The 16,482-nt window shown below is 61.6% G+C and overlaps 1 protein-coding gene across 1 annotated transcript; it reads left to right on the top strand.

Moving 5' to 3' along the window:
* Nucleotides 1–1,201: 1,201 nt before the first annotated feature.
* LOC122693581 (RIMS-binding protein 3A-like) lies at nt 1,202–6,428 on the top strand. Its single transcript, XM_043901113.1, has one exon. The coding sequence runs from the start codon at nt 1,202–1,204 to the stop codon at nt 6,005–6,007; it is 4,806 nt and encodes a 1,601-aa protein (XP_043757048.1). The 3' UTR covers nt 6,008–6,428.
* The last annotated feature ends 10,054 nt before the right edge of the window (nt 6,429–16,482 follow it).

Below are 16,482 nucleotides of genomic sequence, written 5' to 3'. Positions count from 1 at the left end.
AGATCCCCTGGAGAAGGGTAAGGCTACCCACTCCAGTGTTCTTGCCTGGAGAATCCCATGGACAGAGGAGCCCAACGAGCTACAGTCCGTGGGTTCACAAAGAGTCAGACACAAGTGACTAACACTTTCACTTTCAGTTACTTCTGGACCTTGTGACTGTCAGGAGGTCCCTCTCTCACAGAGCGGTCTCCAGGGGTGGTTGTGAAAATGAACCAGGAAATTACAGTTCAGGGCTCTGGTCCTCAAAGGAACCAACCCTTCTGCTCTGTCTCGTCTGGCACCATGCCCAGGCCATGGGCTCGAGGCTTCTCTGTAAAATGGGCTTAGGAGGTTTAAACAGATAATGCACGCAAGTCCTGGGAGGGGTCCTTGGAAGGGTAGGAGCAGTGGGGGTGCAGGAGCCAGACACACCCTCCCCTAGCTGAGCCCAGGGCACACCCCCAAGTTCAAGCATATTCTGTTGTGATTCCCAGTCCCTGTGTGTGTCTGTGTGTGTGCACGCTAAATTACTTCAGTTGTGTCCAGTTCTTTGTGACCCGATGGACCGTAGCCTGCCAGGCTCCTCTGTCCATGGGATTCTCTAGGCAAGAATACTGGAGTGGGTCACCATGCCCTCCTACAGCAGATCTTCCCAACCCAGGGATTGAACATGCGTCTCTTGCATCTCCTGCATTGGCAGCCGGGTTCTTTACCACCAGGGCCACCTGGGAAGTCCTTCCAGTACCCACACCACCCAAATCCTTGGCAGGGCCAGGCAGAGTCGGCTCACACCCACTAGTGATTTTCATGCCATAGCAAGCCCCCTTTCTCCAGGCCCAGACAAGCGGCTCGGGATTTGGCCGGGGTTCCTTGGCCTGAAAGGTATCATCCAGGAAGAGGATGGTAAGGGACGTGGTGCCAAGACCAGGCGGAGGCCTGGGGCCAGACAGACGCCTGGGCATCGCCAGATGGACATGGGCGGCGTTCAGCCCCGGGGGTCCGGAGCCCAGAGCGCGCATAGGCAGCGGAGAGAGGAGCGCAGGCAGTGCGCCCACCGCAGGAGGTGGGAGAGCGCGCCCAGGGGCGGAAGGGGCGCGCGAGGACCCTTGGGCACCGGAAGGGGCGCGCAGGGCGGTTGGCCGCGGCCTGGGGCGGCGGCGGCCGTTGGCGAGAGGCGGCCCGGGCCAGACGAGGTCCGGTGTCTGGCCCGGCCGCGGCCACCATGACCAAGGACTCGCCCAACCCTGCGGACGGCGGCCGCGCAGCCTCCCAGAAGCCGGCGACTCCGGGCCCGGCGGCGGCGGCGGCGCTGGAGGAGCAGCGGCGGGAGCTGGAGAAGCTGCGGGCGGAGCTGGAGGCGGAGCGGGCGCGCGGGCGGGCGGAGCGGCGGCGCTTCTCGGCCGGGGCGCGGCAGCTGCGAGAGGAGGCGGAGCGAGAGCGGCAGCAGCTGGCGGACCACCTGCGCTCCCAGTGGGAGGCGCAGCGAAGCCGGGAGCTGCGGCAGCTGCGGGAGGACGTGCTGCGGGAGCGCGAGGCCGAGATCCGGCAGCTGCTTCGCTGGAAGGAGGCCGAGATGCGGCAGCTGCAGCAGGTGCTGCGCCGGGAGCGCGACGGCGTGGCGCGCCAGGCCCGGGAGCTGCAGCGCCAGCTGGCCGAGGAGCTGCTTAGCCGCGGCTACGGCGGCGGCCGCGCGGGGCCGCCCGAGGACGCGGGCGCGCGGTGCCGGTGCCGCCTGCAGGAGGTCCTGGCGCAGCTGCGGTGGGAGACGCACGGCGAGCAGGCCTCGCGCATCCGCCACCTGCAGGCCGCGCTCGACGTGGAGCGCCGGCTGTTTCTCAAGTACATCCTGGAGCACTTTCACTGGCACCCCGCCCTGCCCAGCGCCCCCGACGGCCCTCTTCCATTGGGAGAGCCGCCCCGCGAGGCCGTCACCAAGGCCGCACGTGGACTCGGAGCCCCGGACAGCCTGAGCGCGGGCGTCCGCGCGCGCTCCCGCTCCCTCGATCGGGTTCCCGCGGCGCGCGCCCGCTCCCCCGACAGCCTGCTCCCGGCGCGCGCCAGCTCGCTCGACTCCCTGGCGCCTGCGGGTCCCCGCCCCTCGCTTGACGGCTGCCCGAGTCACCCCAGGGCCCCCGAGACGTCCTTGCCAGACGCTTCCCTCTCGGGCTCCCTGAGCCCCCTGCCGCCGCCGCCGCCACCATCGGAGTGCCAGACACCTAGCGACCTGCGCGAGGGGGAAGAGGCGAGGAGCCGGCCCCGCGAAGCCCCGAGCCCCCCACCGCCGGGCCCGGACCATCGCGAGCTGCTGAGGCGGAACTCGGAGCTGTCCGAGGAGCTGCAGGAGCTGGCGCGCCGCTGCTCCAGCCTCCGCGAGGAGAACCTACGGCTGCGGCGCTTGGGCCTCCCCGACGAGGCGGACGAGAAGGCAAAGCGGCTCAAGGGGAAGCGCGCCGAGCTGACCGGTCTCGCGCGGCGCCTGGAGGACCGGGCCCGCAAGCTGCAGGAGGCCAACCTGCGGGCCGTGAGCGCGCCGGTGCCCGGAGAGAGCCGCGCGGGCCTGGAGCTTTGCCAGGCCTTGGCCCGCCAGCGCGCGCGGGACCTGTCCGAGCAGGCGAGCGCGCTTCTGGCCAAGGACAAGCAGATCGAAGAACTGAGGCAAGAGTGCCACCTGCTGCAGGCGCGCGTTGCCTCGGGCCTCGGCCCGCTACCCGGAGAGGGCGCCGCCAGCGCCCAGTGGCTCAGCATCGGCGATCTGGACCGGCTGCAGCGCGAGTCCCAGCGGGAGGTGCTGCGCCTGCAATGGCAGTTGACGCTGCAGCAGGCCGCCGGCGGCGCCCGCGCGGAGGCGGGAGGCCGGAGCGCACCCGGCGAGGCGGCGAGGCGCCAAGTGCGGGCGCTGGAGCGCGAGCTGAGCGCGCGGCGGCAGGAGTGCGAGGAGCTGGGCGCGCAGGCGGCGGCGGCGCAGCGGCGGGGCCAGGAGGCCGAGGCGCAACTGCAGGTGGCGCTCCGCGAGGGCGCCTGGCTGGCCAAGGAGAACGCGCGGCTGCAGGCCCAGGCAGACTGGACGCGGAAGGTCGCGGCGGAGAACGAGGACGTGCGCGGGCAGCTGGGCCGCGCGTGCCAGCAGCGCGACGCGGCTGGCTTGCTGGCCGAGCAGCTGCTGCAGCAGGTGGCGCAGAGGCAGGACTGGCAGCAGCAGCTGCAGCTCGACCTGCAGAAGGTCCTGCGTGACCTCCAGGCTGCCCGGGACGAGATGTGGACGCTGCAGCGTCAGCCTGGCCACCCACCCCAGCACGACCCAGGGGTGCCTGCGAACCCGGCGTCCCCTCCGCCCCTCAGAGACAAACCGGGGAGGAAGGAAGACCTCCTGCTGGAAAACCCGGCTGCCCCTGGGGAGCCAGCCCGGGCCCCCCAGGCTCCAGACTCCAGCGGCCAGCCTCTGGACTCCAGGCCCCAGCCCCAGAGAACCGGCTCCCTGTCGAATTCCTCCTCGGAGGTGGAGTCCGCCTGGGCCACAGTGCCCTCCTGCCCTACTCCGGATGCCGACACAGCCAGCGAGGCTGAGGACCTGGAGCCGGACAGCCTGCCCTCGACCCTGGAGGCGGGGGGCTTGGAGGTCTCCGTGGCCACCCCCAAGCTCAAAATCTTCCTGGCTCGGTACGGCTACAACCCATTTGAGGGGCCCAACGAGCACCCTGAGAGTGAGCTGCCGCTCACACCTGGGGCCCACGTGTACGTCTTCGGCGACATGGACGAGGACGGCTTCTATGAAGGGGAGCTTGAGGACGGCCGGCGGGGGCTGGTGCCTTCCAACCTGGTGGAGCAGATCCCCGACGGCGACATTCAGGGCTGCCTGCCCAGTGAGTCCCCGGACCGAGGCCCCACTCGGCTCCCGGCGGCTGGGCAGGGCCAAGCTTGGAAGGATGACCCCAGTCCCGGCTTCTTACCTGGGCAAGCCCAGACGGCGGTGAACAGAGAGCCATGCCCAGTGGCGAGGGTGGGCTCTAGGATGGAAGTGGCAACAGAGGTCTCAGACACCAAGACGGAAGCCAGCCGGTTGGGCTCCCAGGAGAGCAGGGACAGGCGGGGGTCCTCCAACTCTCCTCCGGGGACCATCGGGATCCCTCATACGGCCTCCGTGCACCTCCACCTGCTGAGTGTCGCAGCCACGTCGGCTGAGGTCGCCTGGGTGGGTGGCAGCCACCCTCACACGGTGTACCTGGACGACCGGGAGCATGCCCTGACCCCCATGGGCGTGAATGGCTACACCTTCCACCACTTGCAGCCTGGCACGAGGTACCAGGCCCGGGTAGAGGTGCGCCCCCCCTGCAACTCGCTGCAGGCCTGCCAAGAGGAGGTGTCCTCCACCGTCACCTTCGAGACACCCTTGGCGGGGCCCCCCCACCCTCCGCTGGACGTGCTGGTGGAGTGCCACGCCTCGCCGGGCCTCCTGGTGGTCAGCTGGCTCCCCGTGACCATCGACTCAGCTGGGTCCTCCAACGGAGTCCCGGTCACCGGGTACGCCGTATACGCTGACGGGCTCAAGGTGGCGGAAGTGGCCGAGGCCACCGCGGGGAGCACGCTACTGGAACTCTTCCAGCTCCCACGGCCCATGACATGCCAGAAGATCTCAGTGAGAACCATGTCGCTCTGCGGCGAGTCCCTGGATTCCGTGCCCGCCCAGATCCCTCACGATTGCTTCACGTGTCTCCACTGGCCAGAGATGTCGCCCTTCAGCTACACCTGGGAACACCCGTCTGCTGTCAGCGGGAGCTACCCCATCTGCCCTTGGAGGCTGGGTCCGGCACCCCTGAGTGCCAAGGCCCGCCCTCATGCCCCCCGAAGCTGCGGGGAGACCCGGGCCAAGTGTCGCAAAGCATTCCCTGAAGAACTCCCAAGGAGGTGGTCCCCGGAGACCAGACTGATTTCAGAAGGAGAAGGTCCCAGTGCAGGCTCAGGCAGCCAATCCCAGGGGCCCGCGGAGGCCGGGAAGCCCTCCAGAAAGGACCAGCTCTTTGAGAAGTGTCCCCGGAACCACAGGCCACCTCTGCCCCGGGGCCAGCCTGGCGGAGAAGGGACCCAGGACCGGTGGGCGCTCACCAACCCAAGCCCTGCTCCGGGAGTCCTCCGTCTGTCCCCTGAGCCTGCGCCCGGCGATGAGCCGTGCCAGGAGAAGGTCGCCTTTGGGAAAGTCCTCAGACAAAAGGCAGACGCCGTCACGTCCATCCCTCCCAAGCCGGGCAGCAGCCAGCGATCCGCGTCTGACTTCAGTGGCGATCGGCAGGAGGACGCACGGGGCGCAGAGGGGCGAGAGCGAAGATGGGCACTCCGAGGCCTAAGCGCACGCGGTCAGGCTCTGGGGGCCGGGGCCGGGGGCTGGCTCCGGGGGCCCGGCTCGGCGCCCTGTCCTGCCCGGTCCAGCAAGGCCCTCGGGACACCCAGGGGTGCCGCCCCACCACCGGGGACAAGCGTGGGCCCTCCGGCCGGGATCTTTGTGGCCCTCCCTGATTACAAGCCCCTGGCTGTGTCCACCACCCCCGAGGCTGCAGGGGGCGAGCTGGCCCTCCGAAAAGGGCAGCCGGGGAGAGCAGGGGGCTCTCAGGACCCCCACGGCTTCTGTCTCGGTGAATGCAGTGGGCCGGTGGGCAGCATCGCCGGTCACCTGGTGGCCGAGGTGGACGCGGGCAGGGAGTGGACTGATGGCCGTGGCAGGTGGCATTTGCCGGGGCACCTGGATGACTTCGGGGGGCTCGCCGGCCCTCAGGGCTCCTCTCCTCTGCCCCAGGGGAGCCCCGGAAGGCCCTCCTCCTCACTCTGGACTCCAAAGACCATGATGGCAGCTCTGGACTATGACCCCAGGGACTGGCTGGCGGGGGGCCCGGTGAAGGGCCAGCTGTCACTGAGGGCAGGGGATGTGGTCACTGTCCACGGGCCTGTGGACGACAAGGGCTTCTACTACGTGGAGTTGGGCGGCAACGGAGGCCTGGTCCCCGCCCACCTGCTGGACCACATGTCCCTCCAGGAGTGAGTGCAGCACCCCGCCGAGGTGGTGGCTCCGGCCGCCTGTGCCCCACGTGGGCACCCACCGCCAGGCCCTCCTCGCTTCGCGTGAGGCACCTGCTCCACACGCTGATGCTCCGAACCCTCTGCCACCCGAGGCCTCAAAGGCAGCGAGGCCTAAGTCTGGATGGAGCCGTTTCTAGAAAGAACAAGCTGCTTCCGAGAGGCTGGCGGGCTGGTGATCGCAGGCGTCTGGGCCATCCGGTCTGGTCCATCCATGTCTGGCCCTTTCTCAGCTCCATCCTCAGGACCCATTTCCTTTGGGAGTTTAGCTTCTCTTAGCTGTTGCCTTGTATGAAAGTCTAAAGAAAAGCCTGCCTCTTTAAAAAAGAAAAAAGTGACCAGAATGTTACTTTTCTATCTTCTGTTCAAATCCTTATTAAAAGTGCATAGAAACAAAGAAAAGAGAATTTTAGGAATGAAGGCACAACCACAGAGGCCAGCCCAGTCCCGCTCCCTCCCTGCCTATCCCGGGGTCCTGGAGGACTGCAGACATTTCCCCCGGGCAGAGGGTGGGGGAGAAGACCCTTTGAGGGGGGTCAGCTCAGCCCAGGTCCCCACCGCAGTCAGAAGGGCACCACTTCCGTGGGGGCAGAAGGGAGCAGCTGGACGCAGCTCGTTAAGGAGGGTAGGAGCCACGGGCAGGTTCTCGGGGGAGCCGGTGACTCAGGTCCAGAGGGTGCTGTCACGCCGTCTCTGGGGCTGAGACGGGAACAGGGAGGGACAGGTCTAGGAGAGGCCTCGAGGTGACCCACCGTATCCTCAGAGAATGTGGGAAGCAGCCTGGGGGCCTTGCGGTGCACACACACACTCACCCCTCATGAACGGAAGCTCCGAGTCTCAGCCAGGGAGGAAACGGTCTGCTGAGGGCTATGCCCCCTGCCTGCCGCCCACACAGACACCAACTTTCCGGTGAGAAGGCCAGCTCAGAGGCTCCTTGGCTGGTGAAATACCCATACCATACACTTTACCATCTCAGCCATTTTCGAGTGTACAGTTAGCCATGCTAAGTACGTTCACGGTGTTGAGCAACCAGTCTCCAGGACATCTCTCCTTCTTGCCAAACTGAAACTCTACCCCCCATTACACAACATCCCCCTGTCCCCTCCCTCAGCCCTTGATGACCTCTAATCTTTCTGACTGGACGACTTTGACTCCTCTAGGGACACCGTGTCAGTGGACTTGGACCAGAAATCCGGGCTTTGCTGTCTGGCTTACCTCCCTGGGCACAACGTCCTTGGGTTTCATCCGAGTGGTAGCAGGTGTCACGGTTCCATTCCTCCTCAAGGCTGAATTATCGTCCACTGTGTGGACCACATTTTGTGCATCCGTTCATCCATCAGGGTTGCTCCCCCTGTTTTGTAAATCACGTGGGTGTGAACATGGGTGTGCAGACATCTCTCGGCTTTCACAGTCTTCCACGTTATCATATCTTTGTGAGCTCACAACCCAGAACAGAACCTGAGGCCCGCCAGAACAGGAGGGCTGCTTGTGCACGAGAGGACGGCCCGGCCCCTCCCGGCTCCTGGGCTCAGGCTGGGGGGCTTGGTGGGCTGCCCGCAATCTGAGGGGGCACAGGTATGGACCCAGTTGCTGTGAGAGCAACAACAGTTTAGCCAGAGGACAGGAACTTAATCCAGCACCTTCAAAGTTAAACACAGTAGCTGTGAATCCGGGCTTCCCTGGTGGCTCAGATGGTAAAGAATCTGCCTGCAATGCAGGAGACCCGGGTTCGATCCCTGGGTCGGGAAAATCCCCTGGAGAAGGGAACGGCAACCCACTCCAGTATCCTGGCCTGGAGAATCCCATGGACGAGGAGCCTGGCGGGCTGCAGTCCACGGGGGTCACAGAGAGTCAGCCAGGAGTGAGTGACTAACACTTTGAGCTGTCATTCCATGGAAACCGCACAGGTAACCTAGGGAGAATGATACCAGCCCCATTGTCCCATCAACTCTTTTTTAATCTCCTCCCCTGACCATCGCCCAGGGCCTCTCACCGCTCTCCAGAGCTGCGGAAGAGTCCCTGTCCTGGCCAGAAAGTGGCCCCCGGCCCCTCCCTCCAGTGCCCCCCCTACCCCCCGCCTCCAGCCGCCCACCCTGCTTTGCTTTTCTGCACCACCCTCACCCAAGTCTGCTGTCACCCGTGGGTTTTCTCCGGTCACGTCCCACCCCCGCCCGCCCCGCCTCCCCCCGCACTGGAACGGAAGCCCCGCCAAGGCAAGGACGGTTTCGGCTCCTTCATTGCCCGGCGCCTAGTAGGGCCTCAGTAAAGGCCTGCGGAAGGCAGGAGCTAGCAGGGCTCGACCATCCCTGTTTGTCGCTCGCATGCAGGGCTCCGGGGGGGTTCACACCCGGCACCGGGCCTCCCCGCCCCCTGGAATAGCCAGGCAGGGGCCCTTGTCGGCAGAGGAAGGCTCTGTTTCTTATCTCGGCGGGGGGTGTCCTGGGCAGTGGGAGCCGCGAAGGCCCCGGCCCCTGAGACGAGTCAGGGATCACACGTCCGGGGACACGGAGCCGCGGCCCAGGCGGGGCGGGGGCGGGGCTGGGACAGGTGCCCACCCACCCCCTGCCGAGGAGGACCCCTCTCCCCAGGGCTTCCAGCCGGCCGCCGGGAGCTCCCTGACGCCGCCACCAGATGGCAGCACAGACGGCTGCCGCCCGGCTGCGCACCTGGGTTAGGGCCGCCAGGAACCGGCTCCCAGACCCCCCGGGCCCCGCCCAGCCCTGCTTTCTGCCCGCCCTCTCCGCAGGGCGCCCTGGAGAGCTCCCCGCCATGTACCACAGAGGCCATCCTTCCAGGGGCTTCGGGAGCAGCTTGAAAGCACACCCAAGCCTTCTCCAACACACTTCCTGCCGTCCAGCAAACCCCAGCCTCCCCGAGGTCCCAGGAGGCATCAGTGTCCCAGCCCAGCAGGCTGGGGGGATGCAGGACCACCAAGCAGCCGTCCCGTGGACGCTGGGGAGCCTCTGTTTCTTCATCTGGGGCCGGGCTGGGGCAGGAGTGTGCGGTCCAGGTTCAGGACTCATGAGAGGACGGAGGAAGTGGGTGCAGGGGATGGGGGCAGGGGTCCACGGCAGGGTGGACGTGGGCCCAGCTCTCTCCCCCGGGGCCCTGAAGCCTTTGAGGGGGCTGCAGGGACAGGCGGTGCAGGGGTGAGCAGGTGAGCCGCTGGAGACAGGCCCCACCCCCCCGACTGACCAGGCCACCAGGAGGCCCGAGGCCTGTCCAGACCTGCCCCGGGAGGGAAAAGGGGTGGAGGGCCCCCTGGCCAGAGGGCAGAGGAAGCTTTGCAGTGGGCAGGCGGGCCGGGTCAGGAGGGCTCTGGAGCCAGGGTCACCCAACCTGTCCGGGCGCCGGCCACTTCTGCCCGGGGCCCTCTGGCCTGTGCTTGGCCCCTCGCCAGCCTGGGCCTGCTGTCCCACGACGGGGTGGGCTCAGGTTCCCCCCATCACCATCAAGGAGGCAAGAGCGGTACCGCCTGCCTGCCTGAAGGTGACCGCGAGGCTCCTCTAGCCCTCCTTCAGGTTCCCATCACACGGCGGCCCCCAGGGACAGCCCCTCCGTCCCTCTCTGCCTCTCAGCGCCTGGCCCCCTTTCACCCTCTGCCAGCGTGCCCTCTCAGAACACGATGTTTGCTAACTGATCGCTTTCAGAATCCTATATGAAATCCATGTTCACAGCATGGAGGTCACGATGTAAAAAGCTCGGAAATGCCCCTGGAGCCCATTTGAAGCTCTTTCCAGCACCTTTCAGTGGCGCCTGGTCTCCCTGTCTCAGCTCCTGGAGGTCAGGTTTGGAGGTGGGGTTGGGGCTGCTTGTGAGGTCAGGGGGTCCACGGAAGGTAGAGCCCCACAGCCCAACTCAGCTCCTGTAAAGCTGAGCACAGTGCCAGCTGAGGCCGGGCCCAGACCCCAGGCACGGAGGGTTTCTGGGGCCATGCTGACGCCAGGGGTGCCCCAGTCCATCCCACTGGGCCAGTCAGCCTGCCAAATTCCCAGTGGCTGGTGTGGCTGGCCGTGGGTCTGCTCTGGGATGAAACGCCCTGTATTTGGAAGTTCCCAAGGATTGATGCTTTTGAACTGTGGTGCTGGAGAAGACTCTTGAGCATTCCTTGGACTGCAAGGAGCTCCAACCAGTCCATCCTAAAGGAAATCAACCCTGAATATACATTGGAAGGTCTGATGAAGATGAAACTCCAATACTTTGGCCACCCAGTGCAAAGAGCCAACTCGTTGGAAAAGACCCCAATCCTGGGCAAGATTGAAGGTGGGAGGAGAAGGGGGTGACAGAGGATGAGATGGTTGGATGGCATCGCCAACTCAATGGACATGAGTTTGAACAAACTCCAGGAGATGGTGATGGACAGGGAGGTCCGGCGTGCTGCCGTCCATAAGGTCGCAGAGAGCCTGAGATGACTTGATGACTGAACAGCAACCGCCGTCAGGAGCCCTGGTCTTGGACACCTGGCTCTGGGCTCGGGTGCCCCCTTGTGCTCTGAGCCGTCTGGGCATTTCTCTTGGGGTCCTCTGGGCCTGACCACCTGACAGACTGCCCACCTGGCTGGGCCTCCAGGACATCAACCTCAGCCTGCGGGACCCCCTGGGCCACATCCCCTCGGTCAGGGTGCGCTGGTCAGAGGGCGTCCACCTGGAGGCCTGGACCCTCTGGCTCAGACCCTTTCTCCTATCATGGCCTTCCAGCCGCCCACCACAGGTGTCCTTCCACAGTGCCCTCCACCGCGTCTCCAGGCAGCCGCCCCCAGGCTTCCCATTCCACCCCACCCGCCCCCACTGCCTTCAGCTGCCCCTTCCGGGAGCAGCGACAGCCTGCAGGCACCGTCCCCTGGCCTGGAGTTACTCAGTAACTCTGCTGCTTCCCCTATCAGACTGGGTCTTCCCTCTTCCTCGTACCCTGCATGCAGGCATCTTGACCTGGCGACCTGGCGTGGAGCAGACATCAAACCAGAGGCCGCCTTAAGAAAGGCTTGGCCCGGGGCTCTCGGTGGCCACACTTCCCGGTGAGAACTGACCTTCAGGGAGCCCTCAGCCAGTGCCCCAGCCCATGTACGCTGGAGGCCACCCTCCCAGGGGTGTAATTATTTCCCCTTTTCACAGATGGAGAAACTCGGGCTCAGAGAGGGGAGGTCATTCATCAAGGTCGTTCCGTGAGCTGGAGGCCGAGCAGGGGGTCTGAGCCCCGGTGTGTCCCTTTGCCCCCTGCCCTTATCTACAGGGACGGTTCCTTCCCCCAGCCTGGGGGCAGGGCCTGGGTCTAGGGAGGAGACCGGAGGCCGGGATGGTCAGGAATTCAAATTGGTAGAGCTGGTGGGGGAGGGCTGGAGTGCCTGGGAGTGGCCCGCAGTGAGGGCTTGGGCAACCGGGCCCTCTGTGTGCAGGGCTCCAGGGGAGGGGGCAGCGGACGGGCAAGACTCTGCTGAGTCAGAGACGCCCCAGGGGCTCTGGGGGGAGGCGTCAGGCAGGTAGTGCGGGCTGGGGCGGGTGGAGCACCCAGGGTGGTGGGCCAAGGGGCAGAACTGGGTGCTGGGGCCCCAGCCCGGGGTCATCGGGATTTAAGGAGAAAAGAGGCCTCCCAGAGGGCAGGGGGCCACCCTTTTCAGAGGAGGGAGTGGTCAGCCCCACAAGGTCAGGCAAGATAAGGGCCACTGGGCCCAGCCTCCCTCGTGACTGCGACCAGAGGCTGCTGCCCCAGCCCAGGGGCTTCCTGGTGTCCAACCGCGAGGGAGCTGGCCCCTCCCCCACCATTCAGGGAGCCCCCTCAGCCCCAGCCTCACCCCCCAACTCCCCGAAGCAAAGCAAACGGGGGAGCTAGAATTTGGAAGCTCCCCATTCTGTGCAGCCTTGGTCCACCCCATCCCATTGGCAGCCAACCGGGCAGAGCCCCCCAGACCCTGCCCCGCCAGCCAGGATTCAGGAAGGGTCTGCCTTCTCTCTTCCTGCCCCGCTTCTGCCCGCCTCGCCCCACTCCTCATCGACAGGCCCTGCTGGCCCGCCCGAGCCATATGAGTAGAGACCGCTCGCAACCCCATTTCACAGGAACGGAAATCAAGGCTGGTAGAGGTCAGCTCAAGGGCAGCCGGCTGGTCAGTGGCTCGTCCAGGATCTGGATCCTGTTCCAATTGCCACTCCATGGGCTTCTCCAGACACAGGCCTGCCAGCCTTCCCGGCTCAGAGCAGGGATCGGGCCCCACCTTCATCCATCCACTCCCCGGGGCCAGGCGCCCGGGCTGCAGTCTCCTTCAGACAGATCTCACAACAGACCCTGGCAGTCTGACAGTGGAGGCTACCAGGAACCTGGGGAGCGAGGTGCAGGGGGACCAGGAGTGCGGGGCGCAGGCCTGCGGGAGTTTGCAAGCAAGTAGGGGGCCAGCAGGGCTTTCCAAGAAGGGGAGGCTTCACTGAGATTTTTGGCTTTACTTCCTGGTTCATTCCCTTTCTTTCTTTCTTTCTTTTTTGGTTGTGCTGTCCCACGTGTGGGATGTCAGTAGTTCCCCAAGCAGGGAAGGAACCCACACCCCCTGCAGTGGAAGTGCAGAGTCTTAACCACTGGACCACCTAGGAATTCCCTGTTTTTCTAAATAAAGAAATAACAGAAACAGTACATAGACATGATGGTGACGATCCAACAACACAGGAGCACCTTGAGTTAAAGGTGAAGACGTGCTCCCCACCCCTCCCCCACACCCACTACTCCCATGGGTCTCCTGCCCAGGCTTTCTTTAGGAATTTACAACCATATATAGGAATGGAAGCAGGCTTTCCTGGTGGCTCAGGGGTGAAGAATCCGCCTGCCAAGCAGGAGATGCTGGTTCAATCCCTGGGTCAGGAAGATCCCCTGGAGAAGGAAATGGCAACCCACTCCAGTGTTCTTGCCTGGAGAATTCCATGGACTGAGGAGCCTGGAGGGCTACAGTCCGTGGGGTCACAAAAGATTCAGACACGACTTAGCGACTGAACAATAGGAATGGAAACACATTTATAATTTCTAAAACCCGTAAAGGTGATGACATTGTTCTGGATCTTGCTTCTCCTACTTGGCGGACTGTTTTTCTGCCGACTTAACAGTACAAACCTTCCACCCCTCCTGACCTGTCTAGGGACGGTGGCCTCGTCTTCGGCTGGGCTCCAGGGCTGTCTTGCCTCCTCTGGGTTACCGGTTGACCATGCTCCCCCGCACGCCTCCTGCACATATTTTTTTCAAGACCCCAGATGCTGGCCCAGGCTGACAACTTTGCCCACCTCCCAGCTCTCATCACACACCCCGTGAGTCTCTGCATCTGACACCTACCCTGCCTGGCTCCTCCTCTGGGTGCCCCGCAAAGCTTTCTTTCCCATCAGGAGTTTGTACCCTCTGCTCCCCTGCCTGGCCTCACCCTGCCTCCTACCCAGAGTCTGGCGTTTGGGTTGCACCTATTCATTCATTCCCACATGCCCCAGATTGTTTGTGATCACAGTCCTGGGCAGGGTGTCTGCTTGAATGACACTCAGGGGTTGTGGCCTCTCTGGGGTTCAGGGTGCCTGGCTCTGCCCGGGGCTGCAGGACTGCAAAGTGAGGGGAGGGGGCTGGGGAGGGGGAGACCCTGTCCCCAGGCAGGGCTTTCACTGGACAGAAGGTGTGTGGGAGCAGCCTTTCTTCAGATGTTTCGAGAGGCTGCCTGTCAGAGTTGGGGCTGCACTCTGCTGTGGAACCTGGGGAGGGTGATCTCAACGTTTCTGAGCCTCACCTGTAAAGTGGGGCAGTAACACATGCCTCTCCTATGATGTTGAAGAGCAGCAAGCCCAAGCGTGTGACATGCTTTGCCAGTCCCTAGAGTCTTGGCCGCCAGTACCAGCCGCTCAGATTCAGGTGGAATCGCTGCCCTTCCAAGGGAAATTCAACTTCCTTGCTGGACGACCCGGCGCCACTCTGTTTGCTGTGTGTCCACTGTGTGTAACCGCCTGCCACGCTGCCCCTCATGACGGGAATGAATGAGGCCCTCGTGGCTTGGGAGAAGCAACAGATGGGGTGCATTGCTGCGGAGGGAAGGGGGTTGGAGAGACTCATTCACCGCTTTGACTTTTCATCGCGCGCCTGTTTGAGGTCAGGCATGAGCTGGGTACTGGGTCTACAAGAACAAATAAGACAGTCTTCCTGCCCTTAAGGCACCTGTCCAGCAGTCGCGCTGGGTCGGGGCAGACAGCCAGGAATTGCAGTGGGGGCCCTTCCTGAAGGGGGTGATGCCTGAGCTGGGTGGGAGCTCTCCAGGCAGAGGCGGAGAGGGGAGGAAGAAGGGTGGCCCAGGCGGCAGGAGCCCAGGGCGCCCGTGCCCGGGGGTGGGAGAAGAAGTCATGGCATGTACAAGAAATGGAGTTTTCTGCTGTGGCTTGGGGCAGGGTGGCAGGACGGGGCGTCGGGGGGCGGGAGGGAGGTGAGATGTGGTATTGTATGGCACATACTTACATTAAAATATTATTAGTTGTTTATCAGTTTTAATTGGGCATCTGTATTTTTAAAATCTTGCTGTCATGTGAAGAAGCAGTGATTTACCCTTTGGGGATATTTTGTGTTTTATTTTTTCATTTTTTTTTAATATCAGAAGAGATGATGGTAGAAGTAGCAGATGGTGGGGGGGGGGGCAGGGATAACCCAGATATTTGGAAGTAACATATACACGCTACTATATAGAAAAGAGATAAACAACCAGGACCGACTATAGCACAGGGAGCTATCCTCGGTTGCTCGTAACTACGTACGTGGGGAAAGAATTTGAAAAATAACTATATATGTGTTTGTGTATATATGGTGATGGTTTAGTTGCTAAGTTGTGTCTGACTCTTCTCAATCCCGTGAACTGTAGCCCCCCAGGCTCTTCTGTCCATGGGATTTTCCAGACAAGAATACAGGAGTGGATAGCCATTTCCTTCTCCAGGGGATCTTCCCGACACAGGGATCGAACCCGAGTCTGCTGCTTGATAGGCAGCTTCTTTACCACTGAGCCATCTGGAAAGCCCTGTGTGTGTATATATACAATGAATCACGGTACTGTACATCTAAACTAACACAACAATGTAAATCAACGATAGTTCAATTTTTTAAAGACGTAGCCGATCAGTTCTCCTTCGTTGCTGAGCCACCTTCCATGACGCAGCAAGCAGTTCCTTTGCCCACGACTTGCCGGAGCCTGACTCTGCTCTACCCAGCCAGCCTCCTGTCACTGGATCTTCCCGGGATAGCCCCCAGGCAGGTGCCATGACTATTCCCAAGTGACTGATGGGAACGTTGATCGGAGAGGTTAGGTTCTGCACAGACACACACAATCAAGAGAGCTGAGACAAGAAGAATATATCTGGCTCCCACTGGCTCTCCCATCCTGCTATTGAGTGCTTTTTCTAGTTCCGCGATCCTTTCCACACAAATGTAGCCTTACAAGGTTGCTGTCAGTGAAAATAAAATTTTGAAATCTGCTGTTTTCACTGTACATCAATACTTTCCACCAGGTTTTTAAGTAGCTATGTAATAATACTGCGGGAGAATAATCACACTTGGATGTTATAAAGTGCTGGGCAGGAAATGGGCTTGGCAGTGGACCGCAGAGGTGGGAATACCATGGGAGACTGCCCAGCAACTAGGAGGGGCAAGGTGAGAGCCTTGCTCGTGGTGATTTAGAAATCGTACCCTCACCCCAGATTTTTTTTCCCCCCGACTTGAAAAGGAACAGGTACTAAGTATGGAAAATTTGGAATGTTTTGGAAAGTTAAAGAAGTAGGAAAAATTAAATCTCATCTGTAGGATCTGAATTGCTACACCGTTTTGGGCAAGTAAATCTGGCAGGAACTACTCAAACTGAAAACACACACATATCCCTTACCCACAGGTTTTGCTTCTAGAAAACTATTCCACACATGTAAAGGCAGGAATATGTAAGATATATATCTAAGGACTTAAAAAAAATTCTTTTTTAAAATTCCAAACTGTAAATAACCTGCATAGCCATGCTTAAGAGAAGTGTTTATGGAAACTTTATACACTGCAATGTTCTCAGCTATTAGAGAGTGAACCTGGGCACACACTGGAAAGATGTCTGAGATGAGTCTTAGGGGGCAAAGGACAAACATAGGTTTTATAGTGACTTACTGCTTATATAGTGTATTGTCTTCTAGTTTCAAAAAGTGAGGTCTTTTTTCATGACACATGAATAGATACATGTTGACATCAGACAAGGAAGCATGGATGCACAGCTGGTGACGTTACTTCAGAGCACACAGATGGGAGGGTGAGACTCAGTAACTTTTAAAACACAGTATAGCTAGAATTGTTCCAAATAGAAATATTATTTTTATAATAAAACAACACTAAAATTTATCTGTGTTAAAAAAAAAAACAAAAAACCCAAACTCTAGGAAGAACCTCTGTAAACATTTTGATGTATTTTCTTCATTTGCTTTT

This window comes from Cervus elaphus, chromosome 5 (genome assembly GCF_910594005.1).
Source record: "Cervus elaphus chromosome 5, mCerEla1.1, whole genome shotgun sequence".
NCBI lineage: Eukaryota > Metazoa > Chordata > Mammalia > Artiodactyla > Cervidae > Cervus > Cervus elaphus.
This window is presented reverse-complemented; position numbering and strand designations above follow the sequence as displayed.